Source organism: Alligator mississippiensis, chromosome 4 (assembly GCF_030867095.1).
Source record: "Alligator mississippiensis isolate rAllMis1 chromosome 4, rAllMis1, whole genome shotgun sequence".
Classification (NCBI taxonomy): Eukaryota; Metazoa; Chordata; order Crocodylia; family Alligatoridae; genus Alligator; species Alligator mississippiensis.
Genome location: NC_081827.1, coordinates 77,135,707 through 77,160,269, shown reverse-complemented (window position 1 = coordinate 77,160,269; position 24,563 = coordinate 77,135,707). Strand labels below are relative to the sequence as shown.

The window sequence follows — 24,563 nt, the reverse complement described above, 5'->3', positions numbered from 1 at the left end:
AAGAAAACTTTTCACAGAACAGTCACTCCCTTTTCAATCTCACAATTTCCATGCTCAAGGAGAATTTACAAAACACCTTCAGAAGTTGGGTTTGGGAACAAAAAACTAGACGCTAAACACTATGGACTAAATACAGACAATGATTTTAATGCTCATTCCAATCTACCTGATCTTTGTCAACCTCTCTACTTTCCACAGGTGACAACAGCTCTATTTATTTATTAGATTTATATGCTGCTCTTCCCAAGAAAGGATCAGTAAGAGAACAAAGCAATGCATAACACAGGATAATGCACAAGAGAACAAAGCAAGAGAACAAAGCAATTTATAAAAGCAAACAGTATCAACATAAAACAGAACCCCCTGAACAGTATCCCAACCTAGTTTACTGAATTGCTTGCTAAATGACTGCTAAATAGCAGGTCCTACAGTGCTTCCAGTGGTGCAGGCTCCACACTCTGGCAGACTTCTGGGAGGGGAGGATGTTCCAGTGTTGAAGGGCAGCTGCCAAGAATTTTCAGCAGGCAGACTTGGTGAAAGAAGTTGCTTTTGACTGACCTTATGGATCGTGATGGGACATAAGAGAGAAGGCAGTCTTTCATGTAAATATAGCACAGACTGTTTAGGGCCATACAGGTCCAAATCAGCACCTCCAAGTCCACATAGAAGCCAATGCAGAGTCTGGAGGGTTACAGTTATATGCTCCTGGCAATCCACTGAATCAGAAGATAGACTGCCATGTTCTGCAACAGCTGCAACTTCTGGATGGCCATCAAGGACAATCCTTGATGGTGATGAGGCATGATGGTGATAGCCTTGAGGTGTCAAAAGCATGGATGATAGTGGCCAGATCTGAATCTGAAAGAAAAGGTTGCTGCCTTCTCATCTGATGGAATTGGTGAAAGGTGCTTCTAGGCACCACTGCCACCTGAGGATCCAGGTGCTGTAGCAGGTCCAGAAATACCCCAAGGTTATATACCTTAGTGGCAAGAGGAGGCTGAACCCCATCAAAAATAAATTTCCCAATCATTTCAGTGGTCTGTCCACTTCCCATCACCTCTGTCTTTTCTGGATTCAGCTTGTAGTTTACCCACACCCAAACCCCAACTGCAATCAGGCATCAGGAAGGGATCAAGACTGTGAGTCCTGAGTCAGGTGATGTCACCGCACTCCAAATTTCTGCATAGACTTGCCCAGGAGGTGGCCCTCATACAGTAGAGCCCCGACTTATGTGTATATTGAGTTCTTGAGAAACCTCATGTACCGCGAATTCACGCAACTTGAGGTGACTTTTCCATTGGAGATAATAGAAAAGTGAGGGGTTACGTTTCTTGGACCTCACATTTATGACACCAAAGGCACCAAATACAACCTTTTTTAACCAATACTTTATTTATTATGTTACAAAAATGTATTGTAAACATATTTATTCATTTACATTATAAGTAAAATAATAAAAGAATACAAAATGGACATGCAACAATCTTCAATCCATCCATCAATGGGGAACCAAGCCTTTATCCAGGTCAAACACATCAAAAGATGGTGGTGATATCTTTTCCCCAGAAGTGGCTGGTTCTCCTCCAGAAGTGAAGGGCTGCAAGTCAGTTAATTGAGTCGAGATAGTGCTGTCCCGCTTCCTGAAGAACTTGTCCAAGGAAGACTGCACCAAGCAGCGCCGCTTCTCCCCGTAAAGCTCCGTGTAGCAGGCATTAGCTTCCTTCATCAGCCTGGCAACCTTAGCATTCCTTTCACGATTGGGGTAGTTTTTGTCAAAGAAGGCTAGGTAACTATCCAAACATTTGGACGCATCAGCCATGCCTTTCATCACGAGAACTTGTGAGGAGGGCCTTTCATTTTATTCCATGGGCTCTTCCTCTTCATGGTGCTCCCTATCCAGCTCAAGAAGATCCTCATTTGAGAGTTCCTTTCTATGGGAATCGAGCGGCTCAGTCACGTTTTTCTCATCAACCTGCTCAAAGCCCACACTCTTAGCCATCTTAATGATCTCATGCCTTGCATCACTGATCAATTTGTCAGCAGCAAAGCCTCAGAAATCATTCACAATAGCAGGCCAGATGTTTTTCCAGACACCATTAAGGCACTGCTGCGTAACATCATTCCAGGCATCTCTGATGATGCCTATGACCATCTTGATGTTAACTGCTTTCCAGAATTCTTTGATGTTTGCCTTTTCTTTTGATTCTGTCTCATTGATAAGCTTCTTGAAGGTCCTTTGTAGGTAATAGCTCTTGAAAGCTCGAATAACGCCCTGATCCATGGGCTGGATGAGCAACATTGTGTTCGATGGCAAGAACAGCACCTTAATGTTCTCACTGAGGTTGCCAAACCTTGAGGGATGTCCTGGAGCATTATCAAGAAGCAGTAGAATTTTGAAAAGCAGATTTTGCCTGTCACAATAAGCCCTCAAATTCCAAATGCAGCAAACTGGAAAAATAATCTTCAAAAAATGATCCAGTAACCCATCCTTTCTGGTTGGATCACCAATAAACAGACAGGTATCCCTTTGCATAACCCTGAAGCACCCGAGGGTTTTGGGCATGGTAAACCATCAACAGTTTGAGCTTGAAGTCACCAGCTGCATTCGCTCCGAGCAGCAGTGTGCAGCAATCCTTCGCAGCCTTGAACCCAGGGGCAGTTCTCTCCTTGACTTAGATAAATGTGCAACTTGGCATCTGTTTCCAGAAGAGTACAGTTTCATCCAAGTTGAAAACTTGCCTTGGATCATAGCTTCCTTTGTCAACGGCAGCCTGTAGGATTGAAGGAAATTTATCTGCAGCACTTTTATCAGCAGCTGCTGCTCCACTCGTCAGTTTCAGATTATGAAATCCATGGCGTGCTTTAAATCTATCAAACCATCCAGCACTTGCATTAAATGGCTTGACTTCAGGATCATCATGCTTTAACACTTCATAAATGCTGTGTGCCTTTGCTTGAATCACCTGGGTCGAAAGCGGCACATGTTCTTCATTCTGGTACTCAATCCATGTTGTCAACATGCGTTCCATTTTCTCCGTGATAGCCGACCTTGTTAATGAAACACGGGCAGTAGATAAACATGTAGCACTCTTACAGGACTCCTTAATTTTCTCCGCATTGTCCCTAATTGTATGGAGAGTTGACTCAACGAGCCCTGTAGCACATTTAATTTCTTTTGTCTTCTCATCTCTTTCATACCTCTTCACAACCTCAAGTTTTTCTTCCGAAGCTATAGCTTTTCTTTTCCTTGGAGAGGTGGAAGTGCTTGTAAAGTCAGTATTAGAAGCACTCATCTTGAACACAATGGTGACACTGAGGCTGAATTCTGAATCCAGAATCCTGCTTGGGAACCCAAGCTGTGTGTAACTTCAGTCTGCGCATCTCATGTATATACGTGAATGACGCAGATCTCGGGGTGTATTTTTCTACTTAGGCGTTAATATTAATTCATGTAAATGCAAGATTTGGGTAAGTTGAATACACGTAAAACAGGGTTCTACTGTATATGCATTAAACAGGACGGTGAGAAGGTGGAGCCTGGGGAGACTCCACAGTAGAAAAACAGAAGACAAGTTCCTGAGCAGGCATGAGTATTCACCCATCACCACCCTCTAGGTCCTCCATGCGAGGAACAGATTCAGGTCATGTAAACACTTAATTAACACTTCATGGTCAACTGTATGAAAAGCTGCTCAAAGATCTAGAAAGATCATCAGGGCGGATAAGCCATATGCCAATATATCTAAATCAATGTGGATTTAGCCTTGATTCATCCTGGGGGGAATCTGCCACTTACTGGGTATATTACCCCAGTTTGTGACTATCTTAGGCCTTGCAGTTTAAAAATCTTAGCTCAGATTTGCTCATACCAAGTGATTATTCAAATGACTATAAAATATTTCAGCACCACTGCATTGCTTGAAAGATATATCTGCATATGAAAACTGGATATTTTCCTGTGCTATTTCTCTTTTAAAAGTATCTGAAGAGTCCTAGTTTTTCTAATAAGATCAGGGAGAATAACTATAATTTATTTTAATTTAACCATTTTTGCCATCTTTCCACTGCACTTGCTTGTGCAAATGTTTCCCAGTTGCTAAAGGCAAACATGATATTCTTGGAAGAGGCTAAATGTCTTGGAGTTTTACATATACTTAATGCTGTATGGCTTATATGAAGTAGTAGACCCAATATTTAATGTTTGAATTACAAGGTACCAAACTACTTGTTGTTTTGTAGAAAACTTCTTAGCTTTACATAAGAAGCCAAGCAATTGAAAACTAGCCCCAATGGAGCAGCCAGCCATAGAATTACCCAGTCCATTTTGATAGTCCACTAATCATGCTCTAAACAAATACCAGATCTTCAAATCCAACATAAAGATATTTTTATTTCCATTGGTTAGTAACCTCTGGTCCAGTCCCCAGTGTTCCTCTTTTAAGTGCTGAGGAAGTCCAGGTGAATGCATATAAAGTAACTTACTTCCTTGATGAGCTATGCTAAGTTTTCCCCCCCTACCACACATCTGGTTCTCAAGCAGATTTAGGTTGAGAACATCTGGAAGAAAAGTCTGAGAATTTCAGCTATATTAGAAGAAGAGTAATCAAGTCATACTGTGAGTTAATTATATCCTTTGATGTTTCAGCTCTACCATCAACCTACCTGGGATGAAGCAAACATAACAATTTTATAGTTTGGCTTCTTAAGACTCACAAGACTTTGGTTTCCTTGTCATGTCTGGACTGTTATGGAATCAAGCCAGGAGAAGTGAAGTTGTTAAGAGAATGCCAATGAGGTTCAATACTTTACAGAATCCAGAGCTGCAGGAAGGGTGCTTGGACTCAACAGTCATTGTGTAGCTCTCTTAATGTCCCCCAAAAGCGGACATTTATATCAAGGAAAAAAAAAAAGAAGCAAAGGACGTCATATACATTTTTGTTAAACCTTGGAAACAGAGCTGTGATTTGGACTTACCTATGTCTTGAAATGAGGGACAATGTTGTTTTATATTTGTTTAGTGATCTAATCTCACAGCTATTGAGGGAGAACCTGCCATGTGACAGGTGCATATTTTCCCTGCATTGCTTGAAAGATGACTTCATACCAGTCAGTCAGATGATAAACAACTATCATTCTGATTATGTGTCTAAACTAGTAATAGTGGCAGAGAAACAGGAATATTTAACCTGATTTCCTATCGTTTTTATACAAACTAGCAATGAATGGATGAAAAACCATTAATTTTTATAAGCCATAAGTGTACTATCATGTAGTTGCCATCACCACTAACTACAATGGGAATTCAGAATCAAGGATCTAAATTTATGTTTTTTTCTTTTTGAGATGCACACACATGTGCCCCCCCCTCCACACACACACACAGAAGTTACCCTCCTGGAAACAGAACAAGAAACCAATACATTACAACCATGCACAAAATAAATGACACTAATCACCTGCCCTGCCTACTCAGGGTTTAGTCAAGGAAAGATGCACGTGAAATGCATGTAATAAATAGTCAGGTTTTCTGTCTTCTACCAGAAAAGAATAGGTTTCCCAGAACTTCATTTGCACAGAAATATTAATAATTTTTTGTGCTGCTCTACCTATAAGAACTTTAAAGGATTCTCAAAAAAATCCTAAATGTTTCAAGCTTCTGTTAAAATTTAAATGTAGTTCTGAAAGATTTCTTCAAGCAGATTTTTTTATGCTGATTCTTTTCTTAATTTAGGCTCCCATTTTTAAACCGTTTCTTCTTGACTGTAATAAAACAAGAACCAGGCAGCAGCTTTTCAGTCAGTATATCAAGTGCAACAGCTTTCAACATTATTAAAAATAAATTAAACCTGCTGGAGAGCCTGTGTGCAACTCTGTTTGACTAATTGCCCCAAGGACTCCAGGACTGCAGCACTAGAGACAGTATTTTTGAATCTGCAGCATTTGTAAATCTATTTCCCAGCTGCTTCTATTATTATGATGGTCTTGTAGAGTTCACAAAACCTTGGGAATTAACCATCTCATTTTCCATAAAAAGGTATATATTATATTTTTATAGCCGTCATACATGAGCAGGGCACTGTATTTTTGAATAAAAAATACAATTTAAGCAAAAATACAAAGTTTAGAAAATGCTTTAAGGTACTTTTTGAAAATGGGTATTGGAAGGATGGTTGAATTAACATCTGGAAGAGGAAGTATATCTTCCTACGCTCCAATTTTAGTAGGGTCTAAGTAACATTAGATCAGCAATCAACATGGTGAGTCCTGTCAGCAAACAGTTAGTTGATTATTAATTGCTGACAGGACTCATTTAGTTGATTGCTGATCCAATCTACCCTTGCTCAAAGTGTATTAGTAGGGGGATTTTCCTACATAATTAACTCTCTCCCTCTTCTCAAATCAAGCAGCTGTTCAAATGGCTACTATATATGAATCCTGAATTCACATATACACATTTTTTGTACAAAAGAGCTTGTTTCAAACTTCTGAGAGCAATGTTTACAGGTGTCAGAGCAGTCTCGTATAATTGTTCATTTGCATGTACAATCTTTTCTCACCCTAACTATAGCAGAAGAAACAGCAGAGCTATTTGACTTTGCTGAAATAATGTTTCTTCTTCATAAGAATTACTGTATTTTATGGTCCATATTGATTTAAATGCTGTTGTGAACAGTAGCTTGTAGCAGATGATGGTTCCATCAACAGTACAACAAATATCCTAGTATGGGCAATTGTATAATAATGTACCCAGGAGGAAAACATCTTTGAAACCTTAGGCTGCCACAGCCCCTGAAATATGAGGTTTTTAATTGTGAGGCATTCCCAGGGCTAATTTCAGATTTCTAATTGTGTTGCAGTGTGGATGTCATTAGCTGTACAAATGTTGAATCTCTTTAAGCTTTCTCAGTTCTCCAGCTGGGGAAGATGATCAGTTGAAAGTAATGGCCTAAGTAGGATTGGAAGGACCATTTCTGTTAGACCCTGCTAGCACTTGGTAACAACACTATCCCAGCTGTGGCAGATCAGGGAAAGTCTTGGATCAGACAAAATTCCTGCCTACATAATGGCAGGGAAGACATCATCAGGTGATATTCTGATCACTGCAGGAGAAAACTTCAATAAGGTGCTGAAAAAGTGACACACCTGGCTATTTTAATTTGATCCTATCTCCAGTGCAAGTGCTCAGATTCAAACAGCATTTACCAGACATCAAGCAACTAATGGGGGTTGAGAATATTGTTTCGGCTGTATTCATATTTTACCTGGGTTTCTGCCAAACAGTGAGTTACAGCATAGAGTCTAATATGGCGGGTGTTAATAAAACCCAGGATAGCTGGGTTGCTTCTATACCTTCTGGCACTGATCAGAGGAGGTGATTTTAGGAGATTAGAATAATTGGATATGTAGCTGTTGTGGTGCTTGCCATTTATTGTTTATTTTGCCCTTTAATAAAGCTGTTCTTTCCCCATAATGTTTATTGAGTTATTTTTTCAGTATGGCTTGTAGCAAGGTCAGCGCATTCATAATGTATTTCCCTTTCCATAATATTATATTCATGTTTAGCTGGCTTTTAAGGTTTCTTATGCCTTAATGAAGTTATTAAAATGAAAGTTCTAACTTGCATAATTCATGAGCATTCACTATCTCTTTAAAAATTCTCCCTCTATTCTTTTCTTTTCAATGACATTCTTTTATAAGACATAACACAAAGCATTTTTGAATGTGAATGTGGTGTTTAAAATAGATTTCTAATTGCAGAAAACTGTAGCTTTATGTCTGTTGTAATATAATTTGGTCCCTGGGGATGCCTTTGGTTTATAATATTTGCTTTCCAGACAAAAAGGTACTGAAAATCTAAGTGCATTTTCTATTTATAATCCATAAATATTGAGATTAGCTTTCAAATACAATGGACTGGCTTATGGACTGTATTCTCTGCTATGCCAGGATCTGTTTGCTTTAGCAGAGAGGAAGCATACGTCCATCAGGGATCCAATTACAACTTTGTTTTCTTTCCAATTCTCTACAAGCCTTGATCCTAGTATAGATGACAACACTTTAGGGTCTACCATAATTTATATCACCCAGCATCAGTTTCCAAGGGAGTACTTAATGCAGCGTGCTGCAGCCAGTAAGTATACTCAGACTACAGGGGTGTCAGAGAAACTTGCCACACAGGCTTTACTTTTGCTAGGTGGAGTGAATAAAGTTGTTTTTTTAAAGAATAAGATTTATAAAACCTTTTTTAACTAAAATATTTTTTCATCTCCATGAAGTCCTTAAAAATGAACCGATTTAAAATGATAACAAGCTATGTTATGGCCTGTACTTACTATAAATGATTACAACAATTTTAATCATAAAAAGCACTGTCCTGGAAGCACGCATTTGCTGCCAAAGTCTGAAAGAAATTCAGACTGTTGAACAAGTGGAAGACACTGGCTAAGCATCTGCCATCAGAATTTGCTGAGGGCTAAATAGCAGTAGTCTCTTCTGAAAGTTCAGAGAGAATATTGTCTTCATTTCAATTACTCAACAGACTCAATTCATCAATGCCTTGTTCTTTTAAAGTTGGGAATTAAAAAAAGAGGAAAGTGTCATTTCATTCAAATCTAAAAAACAAAAGAGAATAAACATTTAGACTGTGAATGAATTCGGGTTAAATCATGTAATTGTTTAACTACATGCATAAAGGTATAGTGAATCCTTTTAGTTAGGAGTATGAAATGCTAAATTTAGTGTAAGGGCTGTTTTAGTTGCAAATTAGCATGCTTTAATGGCTACCTAACAGTGAGACAATAAAATCCTCTGCAAAACAAGATTAAATAGACCATTTGAGACAAGGGATCCTGCTTGCTGATTTAAATCAGGATTAAAAATCAGCGATTTAGATCACTTTGATTTAAAGGAATCCATCCTGCTGCTAGGAAATCTATACTGGAGGACTGTAGACAGTTCCTGCTTTTGTATGGGAGTGGAGAGAATTGTAAATCTGGGTCCATGTTTATAAACCACAGGTCATATTATGATCTGCAGAGCAGTACTGAGTGGCAAGGCAGGTTGGAAATCTTTCCTACTTGTCAAACATGTGTAGATTTTAGGTGTTTTGAGGTAACATAGGAGTCTGAATCTCATTGACCTTCACTTAGCACAAAGAAGCACTTTTGGCATTTTTACCTATAAAACCCTGAAGTGAAGCCATACTGAACAAAGAAAATCTTTCCATAGCCAATGTGTCCACCTAACACCTGCCAGATGTTGGATTCATTAAACATGCATCTGAAAATAATTTAAATAATTAAAATGTCATTTTAAAACATGCATAGTTGTTTGCCAGAGGCCCTTGTTCACCAACGGTAGTAATTCACACTTGTTCTGCTGACTTGATGAGCTCAGGCTGAGCAGCTCAAGTTTTCAAGACAAAGTTTACTTTAGTTGTTGCCTAATGATGTAATTAAGTTTAAGACCTGGAAGTTTACTGCTCAAATGCGTGATCTCGGCTTGTTACAAGGAGTCTAATGAATCTGATGATTAGGGTGCTGTCTTTTATTGTCTGTTTCTGAAGTAATTTCTGCCTGCCTTTAGACTGCCTGCAATTTGTGGAGAACTTCAAAACACTGGACTTAAGAGGCTTTTTTTTTTTTTGCAACTACAGTAATAAATAAATGTTCAAATTGACTACGAAATATAAAATATCACTAGTACTACCATCCAGAACTATAAGGTAATGTACTAAGAATGCTATTTAAGCACATGTACCCCTGTGTACCCCCTAAGCATCGCCACTGGAAAGCACTGACAGATGAGGATAAAAACCCCAAAACAGCGCTTTAGCAGAAGAGGAAGTGCATTAGTTTGACCCGACTCCCAGGGTCTGCATAAATTGGGTGCTTCAGCGGGGCTTTTTGACACTTTAATCTAAAGCTGTTTAATCAGCTATTCGATAAATATGCCAAAAAGCCCCGCTGAAACACCTGATCTAAACAGACATTAGGCTAGCTAGATCAAACTAATTTGATGCCTCTTTTGGGCCAGCACTGTGCTTGGCATGGAGGCGCGCTAAGCTGAAAGTAAAGCACTGTTTTGTTTTTTTTCCAACTCTGTAAGCACCCAAAAAGATGTTCCTAACTTGAATCATAGCATCATTTTTTCCTTTTTTAAACCAAGTTTTAAGATTCTTTTTTTTCCTCGTGTGACACCTACATCATTTCCAACTCCTGTTAATGGCCTCCTCCTGATGACAGTAAGTGCTTTTCAGAACGTTGGTAATGTTCAGTTTGCAATTGTACTGATTGCTCACATTCTTCCACCTCCATGGTGAGGCACAACTTTCAGTTTTAGCAAATGAAAAGCAATTTTTGCTGTTGGGGAAAAAAATACCAAACTTATAGTGAGGTAACCTTCTATTTGTTGGGATCAAATCCTGCTATGCTTGCTTACATTGACTAATAACTTCCTTTGAGAATAGTAGGGAAGATATGAAAAAAACAAGAGTAATGGTGGCAGGACCTGGAGCTTGTTTTGGAAGTTGCTTCTGCACAATTTATTTGAGAGAGAGATTCCCTGCTATCAAGATGCTTGATAGGATATATTTAAAACAACATTATTGCAGTTCTAGTTCTTTTATATCAGAAACTTTGTATTTGCTACCACTTATGAGCATCAGCCAAACTAAATGCTGTTTGTACAGATTTCAAAGTATGATTTGAAAACTGACAATAATCAACAGCGTGGAGGAATATAATTAACTGCCATCTTTGATCTTGATAATTTTTTATTTAATTTTTTTTTTTGTAGAACCTTAAAGAGCTCACTCCAAAATTAAGTACCATGTTCTAAAAGGCTCCAAGTAAATAGGCTAAGCAAGACATTCATATTTGCACAGCTGATCCTTTCTAGCAGTGACTTCTACATTCCTACTATAGTTGCTGGAACCAATTGGGTTAGTTTGCTCCTGAGAAGTCATCATGTATTTTAAAGGACATGGTCCCAAAAAAGAGCTCAGAAGCTAAACCCCACTTACAAATGTTTTTAAATGCCCTGAGCATTTGTCCCTTTAGTTACTGCATACTCACATTCTAAGATATTATTTATATCTTCCATTTGAAGTTTGCTTTTAATTCATTACTGTGTGTAAATTTACAGAACAATTGTTTGGAATCACTGTTCTCCCCTCTACTCACATCTCCCCTTTTCTCTTTAAACAAATGAAGGAGCCAAGGCACATGCCTTCTTGCATGGATTGTCCTATTAACTCCAATGCAATTACTCAGTTTAGTAATCATACTCCAATATGAGTAAATGTGTTGTGCAGCCTGGAATAGAATACACATCCTGGATCTCAGTGCCAAGCTTTAATCAGAAGACTATGCTACAACCTGCCCCCACCCCACCCATGATATGAACCTGATCATCCACTAGAACACAACAACATAAGTTTTAAAGAAGATGCTTGATAGCATATACTTGCAATTAGTACTGAGGAACACACTGGAGAGACAATTCCTAGCTCTGGCTTCACATTTCAAATTAGATGCTAAAAGACTAGAAATTATTCAGAAGAGACTGACAAGAATGATTGGACATCAACTGCCTTGTAGCACGAGACTTTGGAAACTCAAGCAAGTAAGCCTCCCAAAAGTAAAAAAGTAGTACAGTGATGGTGCAACTGCAGTTGTACAATTGCACCCTCCTTTGATTCCTGGTCTACCTGAAGTTTAAAACAAACTGCCTGGAGGTAGCAGTGGAATTTATATTTCAGGCAGTAGTGAGAAAGTCGATTAATGTTATGTCTCATTATAATCTACCTGATTCTTCTAAACTCTTCATTCCACAAGTGTTAATGACTCTCTCTCCTTTATAATGGTCTTAATGTTCCACTAATCAAGCTATCTTTTCTTCTGTAATTCTGCTGTTTGCGGCTCCTGGTAATCCAGTTCCCATTTTATAGCTCTTCATATGTGTTTTAACTCTAGCTAAAAACATACAGGCAGTCCTTAATTTGCAATGTTTTGAGTTACAACATTTTGCACTTTCAACGTTTATAAATTGACACTCTGTTCCAACTTTCTGATGTCAGTTTTGACTTTACAACACGTGATCTGATGTGATACCATGCTAGTGAACAAGTTCACTGCATTACCCATCTCCCTGGAGAACATCTATCCAAACTTCCTTGGACACTTTTGTTAAGAAAGCAGACAAGACTCAAGAAAAACCTGAAGTCAAGACTCCTAAGAAGACTCCAGCCAAGAACCCTTCAAAAAGTCCAACTAAGAGCCCTTCAAAAAGTTCAGCCAAGTCACCTCAAAGAAGTCCTTCCAAATCAATATGATTGCTATTTACAATATAAATACATTAATGTACCTATATTACTCATTTATAATTGACTGAGTACAAAATTCTGGGTTATTTTTGGTGAAAATAGGGTATAGGGTCTTGGTTCAGGAACCAATCCCCTATTTATAACATTGTTTCCTATGGGAAAATCAGTGCCGAGTTGCAACATTTTGACTTAAGACGCGGTTTTCAGGAACCAATTTTGTCATAAGTCCGAGGATTGCCTTTAAACTCAGGTATGGAAATGTTAACTCAGATGAACATTAACTGAGGTGTGGAAATAACTTTTAGTGAAGAACTGGCTGCACTGTCAAAATGCTGAAGAAGGCTAGATTTTGTTTTGTGAAGGAGATATACATTTTACTCTAATGACAACAGGACTAACGAAGCAACATCTTTTGATTATTTTGGCCTAGTTTGTTGTGGTTTTTTAATACATAATATATGATATAGCAAATTAATGCACATTCTAATAAAATTATATTTGTTTTTGCTTTGATCTTAAACTGAACAATATAGCCTCAGGCACCTAGCATATTAGTAAAGTCTCTGGTTTCTTTTTAACTGAAGAAAAATATGTTGTGTTTTTTTGATGATGTATCACACCATCTGCACCCCCCTCCCCCTTTTAAAATCCTAGATTAAACCAAGAGTGCAGTAGTCTGTGAGGAACTTGCAGCTCCTCACTTTGTGAGGTTCCTCAAATGTAGTAAATATTTGGTCCGGGTAAACTTTAAGGAAGTTCCTGATTCTGTATTAATGTCTTGGCATACATACCTACTAACAGATTTACAGACAAGAGAGACCCAGAATCTGACAGTTCATTTAGTCTATCATCTTGTTGTAAATTAGAGATCATTTCCCATGGCATACTCTCCAGTGCTCTCTTATTATTATTGATAGCACTAGAGGTTTCCATTTTTGGAGTTACTTTTAGAAACAACCTTATTCCCATTGAGCCTGTATAAACAGATGAGCACCAACTGTTTCTCTTAAACATGAAGTAAATAAAACAAGTATTTCCTTGTAAAATATGCACTATTTAATAGCAGGTAATTTGATTTAAGCTAATTTCTAGTTTATACACTGTTCTCCTTAACAAGTACTAGATTCTGTATTTGAAACAAGGTTGGGCACAGAAGTCAACGGGCAGCCCCACGGTATTTTGGGGATGGACTGTGCTTCACAGAGACATAATCCTTGTTCAGACTGAATCATCTGTTAGGAAAATGTAACACTGCAACTCAAAACGTTGGAGACTGGTGTGGAGTGAATTTGGGTCTATACTTTTGCAAACTTTTTAGGAGATTGTGGGCTTTTTAGGTTGCATGAAGAAAGCAATCCTTCTACTCCCACAAGTTCAAATCTAACATTTTGATTGTCCGTCACATGGAGGAGAGGAAAAAATGGGAAAACTTCCCTGTGTCCCTCCTGCACTTGTGCATCTGCCAGACGCAATCCTGCCTTTGAAATATAAAACAGTCACCTGGCACCTCCACTACAGTGACCTGTTGTAAATACTTGAAAAATGCAGTATTTGTGTATTGCTGAGTGTCGCTGTTTACTTATGAGGTTTGGGAGCTTAGAAGATAATACAAAGTGCATTCAGATTTCCCCTTTTCCCCTTCCCCCTTAAATAATCCATGTTTATCTCCATGCAGCAGAAAAGGGTGAAATTACAGTGAGTTGCGATGTCATCTGACCATTTAATTCTTCAGGTCTTTTAATTCTTGTCTAGGTACCATATGCAATACATAATGCAATACTTTTAGTTACACATGGGTTCTCATGCACACAGCCATTCTGTGACTGAGCAAATGCAAAATTCATTTTAGAATATGAGCAAGATTACTTATCTTTCAAAGGGAAAGAGCTGTTATGAAAAAGCAGTTCCTCTGCCTGACAGATGAACAGTCTCTGCTACAGGCAGACTTTCATATACTAACCTGATAAGCCACCAACGTCCATCTTTTTCAGATTCTTCGCTTCTAGAATGACGACAGTCAGCTTGCCAGCAGTAGGCACATAGCGAAGAGAGAAACAGATATCACCCAACTTCTCTTGCTGTAAGAACAAACAAGGAAATATGTTATTTTTAATCAGGTTTAGTATTTTTTCAATAAATTAGGGATAAAAAAGGGAATGCACTTTTGGGGTAGTTACTTCCCCTGTCCTGGGAAGGAAGCCCCAGATCATGGGGACCCAATACAGCCTCCTACCTTGTTCCCCCCTCACCTCCCTAGACCCCATTCCTGGACCCGTCTGTGCCCTGAGACCTGCTTAGCTGGCACGTGCTTTGCAGGCTATTTTGCATGGGGTTGTATCCCTGGGAGTGGGAAAGTCACACCCTGCAGGGGCAGGAGGGGAAGATGGCTTTGGTACAAGAACTGTCCCTTGAGCAGTAGAGTTCAGAGGGTGGAAAGTCTGTCCATGCAGGACAGGAGGGTGGGGGAGGAGACACTGAATCCTGGGATGGTGGAGGACTTCAACTTGGGTGGCTCATCTGTGGGGAATGGCCACATTAATGGAACATAAGCTGAGAAATATGGATCAAAGATAAATCTGCCCTGGAGTGGTATAACTTTGAGCTGCCTAAAGTGCTTAAAATTAGTTTCAGGTGTTAACGTGTGGAAAATCCAGCGATTAAGAGCTCCAGGAGCTGCCTGAAATTAGTGTGTAACAAGGCCGCATGAAGCCTATCCCAAGATGTTCATTTTAAAAAACTGGACAAGTTAAATCCTGTTGCAGCAACTGTGTTTGCTAAGGGCCCTTGGGAGCTATCTTAAAAAGTGATGAGTGTTCCTAACTTCCACTGACTGCAATTCAAGTTGCATAAACTCAGCACTTCACCTTACAAGTGTAGACCCAGAGATTTTGCTTGCCCTATAACACAAACAGCAGAATTATACTTTTAGCTGCTCATGCTGTGTTTTAGTCAGTTAACACACATGCAATCATCAGGAGCTTGAAGGCAGTGGAAGAATAAAGTGAAGTAATTCTCATTATGTCTTGCCATAAAAACAACAGAGTCATCATTAAAGTAGTTCTGTCTCCTTTTTTGACCCCCAGGATTAGATGCCAGCTCTGGGAAGGCTCAGTGGGACCCTTTGCACATACTGAGCTATTGGAAGCACGTGCTTTGCCCTTGAACGTCCCCAAAATGTGTTGTGTCTCTACGTTGAACACATTCTGTACAAAATGTGCTGGCACTTCAGGAAAGACTGAATTGCTCTAAAAAATTACAGAAACTTTGTGTTAAATGTAAGGACAAATGCATCTCAACTTTAAGATACGGGGGAGATAAATGAACAAAAACATTGCCCTGAAAGGATCATTAAGAGGATTAGATCTGCTGTCTCCTCTCTTTCATACACAGTGGTACCTCTAGGGAGTTATCTATGTTGCTTTAGAGAAGAGAAGAATCAGGTTATACTAAAAATTTCAATTAGGCATTTCAGTCATTACTGCTTCTCTTTCAAAAAGCAGCATACTCCTTATGGCACATAATCTAATTCCATGATTAATTTGGGGAGCAAAGAGAAGACATGCTCCCCCCTCCTACCCTATGTTCCTTTGTGGCATAGCATAAGCATATTTATCTGGAAGTTTTGGGGGATATCCAAACCTTTGGATAAACAATTTTATCCAAATTGGCCATTTTTGAAACAGCTGTGCACCTGGTCCCAAAACCTGGAACACAGTGAGGACATGGCAGCTGTCCAGCTTTGAAAACCTAAGGGGAAGACAGATCAGAGCCTCAGCTAAGAAGTTGTGGGAGCATTACCGATCATAAATTTCTAGAGATCCATGGATGCGCTTGGCACCTTACAGATGTATCAAAGGAAAAGTCCATGTCTGAGAGTATAAAGACCAAATTCCACAAAGAAGCTGTATGTCTGGCCTCTTATGGAGGATCCCACTAAAATCACTGGCAGTCTTTATGGGAGAAAGACTGCCATACACAAATCTTGTTTTAGACCTAGGACTAAACTATATAGATAGGGTGGCCATACATCCCGGTTTAGGTGGGACAGTCCCAGATTTCGAAGGCCAGTCCCAGGTAGCTGGTGAAAATTAAAATGAGTGTCCCAGAAATGAACGGGTGCAGGGCACAGTCTGGCAAGGAGGCAGAGTGGCACAGTGCACCAGGCAGGTAGGCAGGCAGACCTGCTTCCACCTCTGTCTGCAGAGTGCCACAGGGAGGGTATAGTGTCCCAGATGCAGTGTCCTGGATGATTTCATTATGGTCAGCCTATGTATATAACATAGGAAGCAATGAAAAGAGATAGGGAGGAAGATAGGGAACAAAAAACAAGGGTGACAAAATAATCAGAGGATACTACCTGTTTCTATTACATGCTTCATGCAAGAACTATTTTTAACGATTATTTATTTTAATTGCACACTTGTGCAAGGGCAATTTTTACTTCTCTTTTTCATAGGGAATTCTACAGTACCTTCAGAAGGAATGCATTTACAATGACAGTGACATTATCTGATATAATATACTGGATGCATTATTATAATCCACTCCTGATCTATGCTATTCTCATATCCATTGGATGTCTTTTGAAGGCTGCAGTCATGTTTAACTACAATGGGTGGGGTTTTGCTGATTTCTTAGTCAGTATTCAGTTATTGTGCTTTGTAAATCTGCATTCAGCTTCCTACGAGACATGACCTACTGTTTGTCTGCAGACAGAACACCACCTAGGAAACACTGGAGAGCCCTGCATAAAAAAATAAGTCATTGATGGATTATCTGGTTAAATTTTATGCACAAAAGTTATGTTAAAGGAGTATTACTAAATTTGTAAGATCAAGCACTCAGAAGTTAGTTACAAACCAGAACTAAGGTTGCCTTGAAATTAAGGGCACTGAAAGATGTGCAGCTTCCCATTATAACTCATAGTGCTTCACAGGAAGTGCAATGAGTTACAGTGAACCCGCGGACCCAACAGACATTCGCTTTTGGGTCCGGGGGTTTGGAGAATTGAGCTCCAGTTTGGAGTGGCTGCATGTCTGCAGACTTTCTCTGCTAGCCCTGCCTAACTCTGGTCCTGTCTTCAGGATGGGAGTGTGGAGAAAGGAGGAGAGGAGCTTGGGATGGGGTTTGCCTAACCTGTGCTGAAGGGTGGAGTGAGTGGATTGGAACCCCCCCACCCCCACCTCAGTTAATGAAGGCACTCCACTTTGGGTTCAGATTATCACACAATTGGGCACTTTTAAACATGCACTTTTGTCACAGCATGGCTGTAGAGGGCTTCAGGGGGCTGCCTGTGTGAGAAGACATCACTTCCGTCAGTACCGTAAGAGGATGTGGGCATCTAACTTATTTAGGTGCTTTAAAAAACCCCACTATCACCTGTGCACATCTTAATGCATGTAAATACTCCTATGTATTTTCTACTTAGGAACTTTCTGGGAAGAATTTCAAAGCTATTTAGGTGCCTAAAGAAGCAAATAGGAGCAGAATGAGTTTTACAGAAGTGCCTAGATGATCAACTCCTGCTGATTTCAAAGAGAATTTAGGAGCTGAGGCACTTTAGAAAAATCTCAGCAGGTGCCTGCCTGCACCATGAGGTGCCTAAACACCTGTAAATATCTGGCCTTTAACATAAAAGGTTCAAATGGAATGACTTGGAAGCTTGAATCCTACTTCCCTTCTTGAAATCAATGGAATCAGTGGTGCCTAAATCCCTTTGTGAATCTGGGCCTTAGCACTTTTGAAAACGTGATCCCTAGTGGTTAGACTATATGGTACATATCCTATATTACAGTCCTCCTCAGTCCACTCCCTCAGTGCTTCAAAGAACACAGTACTGCTCTACCAATCAGTTCAGATTCAACACTGGATATGAACACACATTTAGCTGTGGGACTTAAACCTTCTGGCTGTACAACAGGCATGCCACCCACGGGGTCATACTAAACTCTTATACTTTGCACATACATAAAGAACTGCTTGGCTCATTTCCAGAGTTGCCCTACATATGCAGGGATTTGCCCGTGTCATTCTCAATGCAGAATTAGGCCTTACCCACTCGGCACTGGGTTGCAGGGATGCACTTCAAAATATTTTTAATTTTTAACCATTTCCAAAATTACGTACAGATATCAAAGAGAATTCCTGGTTCAAGAGGGCTAGTTTAGATAGTGGTTGACAACCTCCAGCCTGCAGGTCAAATCTGGCTCACCAAACAAGTTTATCCAGCCTGCAAAGCCTGGATATTAGTGGGGCCTTTTGGTGGTACTACATCACATGCACAATGGCAGCAGTTGGGTCAGAAGCACCAGACCAGGCTGTGTTATTTCCACCGTATGCTTTGAAAAGATTGCCAACCGCTTGGTTAGGGGATTCCAGTCCTTGCTAACTGTACAATAAAATAATTTTTTTAGCTCTCCAAATTTTAAACTCACATTTGAAGTTAAATTAGGCTTATTGGTGGAGAAAGCCCTGACTGAGATTGGCCCTGGCTGTATTTGAGACCTCCTTCTGAAGCCTCTACTTGACAGATTTTTGTGCCCAACTTCCACCCATCACTGCCCCTGAGTCCAGTGGATGATCTAGATTTTGCCTGGGTAGCTCCATCAGCATGAAACTTTCTTCCCTTTGAAATCCAGCCCATTTTCTCTCTTCCACTTAAAAAAAAATATCCCGGGAAAAAAATATCCCGTCCCCGCTCCCCACGGGCATTATTAAATCACTTCCATTCTTGTTGTCTCTTTGATTGTGATTGTTTACCCATTTCTTTGTAAATTTGCTGTGATAGGATTGGCTAAGGGTTAATGAGAAATTGCATTTTGAAGGTTGTTCAGCACCCCAAGGGCTTTCCAGTACTTGACAACTAAAATTATTATTATTGACAAGCAGACTGTCATCTTTCACATGGATAACCTCTCCATTCAGAACTGCATAACATTTCTGTGCAAGTATTGCATTTGCTTACAGGGCAGAGTAATTCTAGGAAAGTATTTAATCCATTTTTAGCTTCTTTAGTGCAATTTAGCTACAGGAAGCAAGGAGGAGAAGCCAGCACAACATGAACAGATAGTTTTCCAATAATGACCGGCAAGCTTTATACAGAGCACTATTTGGGAAATTGCATTAGCAGATGGGCCCACGGCAGCAGATAACTAGAGGGGAAAAAAACGTAGGTACTACTTTAAAAGCCCTTGCAGTACCATTTATTATGCAGGTTTTTTCCTGAAATCTGTATAGACGCTTTCCCTGAATGTTTTTACATTTTAGAATCATCTCTGGGGTAAATTATTGCATCCAATTTTCTATTCCTCGGGTGCACTGTACTTTATTTGATAAGTTTTTGAAATATTCGGCAGACAAAATACTGAAAGTGGCAGCACTGCAATAAAGCAATAGAAAGCAATCACAGGAGGTGTGGTTTTCATGAGATAATTGCAAACCCCTGCAGGGCTGTGAGGTACAGATGAGTGCTTCTGGTAGGGTGATTATCTCATGGAGGGGCCTTATTGTTATTATGAATTTCTTTCTGGTTTATGTATAAATAATTTATTTTAGTAAATGACTTTGATCGCTGGATGGAAACTGCACGTTAGTGTTAGAAACTTCCAACTGTGAAGTTCACAGGCATTAACCTATTCCCTCAGTACGCCCAACTGCCAATCAGAGGGCTCCTTCCATCTAGGCAGCTTCATAATATCATTATATTTAAAGAGACTGCAAATGAGCAGAACAGAAGTGAATTCATGTCTTTAATAGCACAGGAACCACTTTTGCTGTCTTAAAAAAATGCTATTTTAAGCCCTATTGAGATAGAAATGTCTTTGAGTGGCTCAAGCTTGTCTGTTGATTCTCTTCTCATTTCTTCTGTAGTTGTGTTGGACCTCTTAAAATAGATTCCTAATGAGGTACTGAGAAAAGCTGAATATGTACAGGTTACCAGGGGCAGAGCTGGGATTTGGCAAAGTGGGGGAACAATAACCTGTGCTGCAGAGGTGGCTGCACCCCTGCTCCCAGCCTCTTTCCCATCCCCTACCCACTGATGAAGGCAGACCGTGCTGTGGGAGCCTCTGGGGATTTTTTAAAGTCCCCAGAGCAGGTAAGAATCCTCCCTTTCCCATCTGTGCTCACAGTCACATCGCCTGAAGTCCCCTTTCCCTGATCCCACTACTGCTTCCCCCAGTATTGCCACGGCAGGAGAATCGTCGGAGCCACTCCTGTCCAGTCCAGCCAGGCTGGGACAGTGACAGCGGTAGCAGCAATGGGCAGGGGATTAGTTCCATGGCCCTGACCAGTTCCCTGAGGGCAGCTGTGTGGAGGAGGAAACCCCGCACTCCCATTCCCACTACTGCTGCCACTGTCCCTACGTAGCCCTGTGGCAGGGTGGAGCAGGCAGCAGTGGCGCTGAATCTCCCCCTCCCACCCTTCCCAACAACAGGAAAGCAGCAGCAGCAGGTAGGGTAGGGGGGAAGGGGATGTAACTGAGATACGTAGCGGAAGGGGGGATTCCCACTTGCTCTGGCAGACAAGATTCTTTGGGTGAATCTGATATCTTTTATTAGACTCACTTAAATAGTTGGAAAAAAATTTTAAGCAAGCTTTCAGGTTTAAAACCCTTCATCAGGCTGAGGAAGTTTCAGCAGTTGTTGTGTGCTCTTCCTGGATGGGATTGAAAAGTAAAGAAGCCAGAGGCTGGGCTGGTATGCATACAAGGCAGGCAGTCAGTGACGATGAAAATTGAGGAGTCATTGGGTGAGAGACAGGATGGGTGGTGGGGAGAGAAAAGGGGGATGAATAGTGGAGAGGTACACTTGTTTTGGAGACTTTAATAAAGTCCTCAGACATTTCTGAGGTGTGGTCCAGTCCAAAAGGGGGGTTGTAGCCATGTCACTGTACGCCCTCTGGGTCTGCCTCTGCAGGTCACTCCCATTTATACAACAGGACCTTTAGGACTACTATCCTCCTCTTTAGTATGTGAAATTCTCCACGCCTTTACAGAAAGTTACAAAAAGTTGATGTGTGAATACACAAAACAAAACTGGACTTATCACTTTGGAATTTCACCCAAACTGGGGAGTGACCCTACACCTGCCAAAGAGAAGAACAGTTAAATAAAGGCAGTGTGGCTTTCCCAGTTCAACCTTCAGTTGTAGGTTTGGGCATGGTTGGGTTGCATAAGTGACCAGAAGAAGAGGAATAGTAATCAGTCAGTCTTCTGTGAAACGGTATCCCTGTGGAAATAAGGTAATATTTCCAGTGGGAGTTAATACTGTTCATTTGTTCCCATCAACACCTTATAAAGCTCTCCGGGAAAGCATATCTCCAAGTGAGGAGGGAAGCTTGTGGAGGATCAGTCTCTCAATTGCCTCAAGTTTTATCAGGGTGAAAGAAAATTTCCCACCTCCACAAGCCCCATGTTCCTGGGAGGTGATTTCACAACTTTTCCTTTTGCATTCTCACAAACCCCTCTCCCAGAGTGGCTGATAGCAGGAAATTCTCCATGCTGACCATGCTGACTTTCCTTAGCAGGTTTTCCTCTCTCATGGGTTTTTCTATGAAACAGGATGATGGGCCCACGAGGCCCCGTGTGTCCTTTTTCCTCTCACCCTCACAAATACTTGAGACAGCTGCTGTGCCTCTCAGATGGGGAAGAGTGCAGGAGAGGATGTTAGCCTTTCCTTTGAATTTTTTTTTTAAATATGTCAGTTTGTGAACCAGTTTGAACATTACTGTGGAAACACTCTGTGTGTATTAATGTTCTTCTCAAAAGAAACTCAATTGCAACAAAAACATTGCTGGCAGGACTGCAGGAAGACGGAAGAAAAGAATCACATGCAACAATAATAGAGTTCACATGATGGACCAGGAGTATGCCAGAAGTGATTTAACAGCAACACAACTATGTATTCACAGAGCCCAGATTCTGCCCCATGCTGTTCTCTGCAAGTGTTACTTTGCTCATTCTCCCACAAACTAATTCTAGGGTAAGGCCACTAGTGAAAGTAAATCAGGATGGTGGATTTTTCCTCAGTCTTTTCACAAGCTTGATTATAGAAATGGATATTTATAAGCTTTGGAAACAGAGGACAACAAGCAGAACAACTCTTTCAGAGGTAAGAATATTTTGCATCCTGAGCCCAAAAATCAGCTCCCAGTGTAGCATGCTGATAAATACCAGCACTGAACATTTTCTTCACAATTGCACAAGCTACAGTTCTTTATATTTCAAAATAACATAAATATTTAGAGAGCGCTGCACCGTGTTACTTAGGGGAAAAGTTCTTATTCATGGGGAGTAACCCACTTACACTCCAAAATGATATTCTAGTCTCAATGGACACAATACCTCCTGGCTTCATTGTATTGGTACCTGGACTATATGTCCAGTCGTCACTTCCTCACTACAATCTCAAAGGCTGGGAGAACCTCCAAGAAGTATGATAACATGACACCTTTGTGGATACAGTTATGGATTATAAGTGAGAAAGCAGTAGTTAGGATTAAAAGTGGAGATAAAGGGAAGTACATTTTGGTGTAAATGACAAACCTGTATAATGGAAAGAGCAAGATCATCCATCTGGCACAGACAACACGCCAAGTGAGTGGGAAGAAGTGGGTAAGAAAGAAAGAGAAGCTGCTTTATCCTGGCATTCCTGTTGGTTTCTTTTCCTGCTACAACTCTAACTCTCCTGACTCCTTTGGCACCTATTTATTCCTTTCCACCTGTGCTATTACTTACATCCCAATTTGCCCTAGGTTAAAAAGATCAGAAATGAACTCCACGTGTGGCAGCTTCTTTACATAGACACAGCATCTTTACTTTTTAAAATCTGACTTAACGAATTTATATCATAATTTACTGTGACCTGGTTCCATGGCTCCCTTCTTGTTGCTACAATAGCAAAACCAGTGAAAAATATATAGAAAACTAATATATTCCTTTTTCTTAAAATATCCTAATAATGTAATACTCTCTAGTGTACTGCTAAATCAGAGCTGAACAAGTTTGGCAACAACAAGGACCAGTCATTTTCCTCATAATATTTATGAGTCATGCTCTATCAGTCGCCTCCTTTTAATACTCTTCATTACATTTTTAACTGTTTACAGAAAGCCCTTTTGTTGATGGTTTTTTAAAGCAGAAGAAATATAACAAATAAACACTGTCATTATGAGTTGAAAATACCACTTCACGGTCATCAGTTTAAAAGCTATTACAATCAGCTGCCTCTTGCAGACTGTGGCTTGAGGCAAGGCACTTGAAATCAGAGATTAGCAGGAATAGGCACTTCCATTTCAAAACAGGGGGCTGTGCTACCAAACATCCTGAGCTCCTAATTAAACAGGGAAAATGTAGTTTCTAAATAAGAGATGGACGTGACGGGAGGGAGAAAGGGAAATGAATTAGAACAACTAAACGAATACCTCAAAAGCGTGATGGAGTGGAGTTGTGTAACTCTTTGCCTGCCCCAAAAGCATGCAGCTGGCTTTTATGCTCTATTGATTGCATCTCATTCTGTTTTGCCACTTGGCTTCTCCTCAGCTCCTGCCTGATCATATTTCTAAATGTCACTCACATTTATGCAGGCCAGTGCACAAAACGAAATTAATTTAACTGAACGGCACATTAATATTATTACTTTTGACAGCATGGAAAACTTATTAACTATAGCATGTCACAAGGCCCCTCTTCGAGTGAATAGTCTAAGTACAACATTAAGAGGAAGTGTAATACATTCAAAGGATTTTTCCCCTTTTTTTAGAAGTCAAATTGCAAAGCTATTCCATAATTATAGCAAAATTGTGTGTGCATTGTAGCCACTCCAACGATAATCTTAGTCCTATTGTAACAGGACAAGAGAAGCTACAGTGCCCTTGCTTGATTTAAAAACATCAGTTGTAATAAGTATGTGCTCTTTAATGCTTAGTTAATGCAGTTCTTACTATCAAAGATTGTCTTGGATTCAAAAAGTGATTGAATCAGAGATTTTAAAATACAGACTGAAATTACACTGCATTAGAGGAAAATGTGCAGGGTCAGGCAGTATCAGAGGACTGTAATTAATTTTTTTTTTGGTTCTCAAAGCCTAAGAACTCATGTGATCAAAGTTTTCCTTTGCACACACACAAATTGACTCTGTATGCTACAATTTACTCTTTGTTTTACAGTAGCAGGTAAGATCTAAGTCAGTGACCAGAGCTCTATTGTGCTAGGGGCTGTACAAACATGTAACATTCCTCA

General features: G+C 40.1%; 1 protein-coding gene across 18 annotated transcripts in view; it reads right to left on the bottom strand.

Moving 5' to 3' along the window:
- The window catches only part of SYT1 (synaptotagmin 1), a 672,911-nt gene that overhangs the window by 68,619 nt on the left and 579,729 nt on the right, over positions 1 to 24,563 (bottom strand). For all 18 annotated transcript variants that reach the window (XM_059726116.1, XM_059726117.1, XM_019493983.2 and 15 more), the window contains one exon: positions 14,286 to 14,403. In XM_059726116.1, the coding sequence (XP_059582099.1) occupies positions 14,286 to 14,403 (118 nt within the window). The remainder of the gene's footprint in view (positions 1 to 14,285; positions 14,404 to 24,563) is intronic.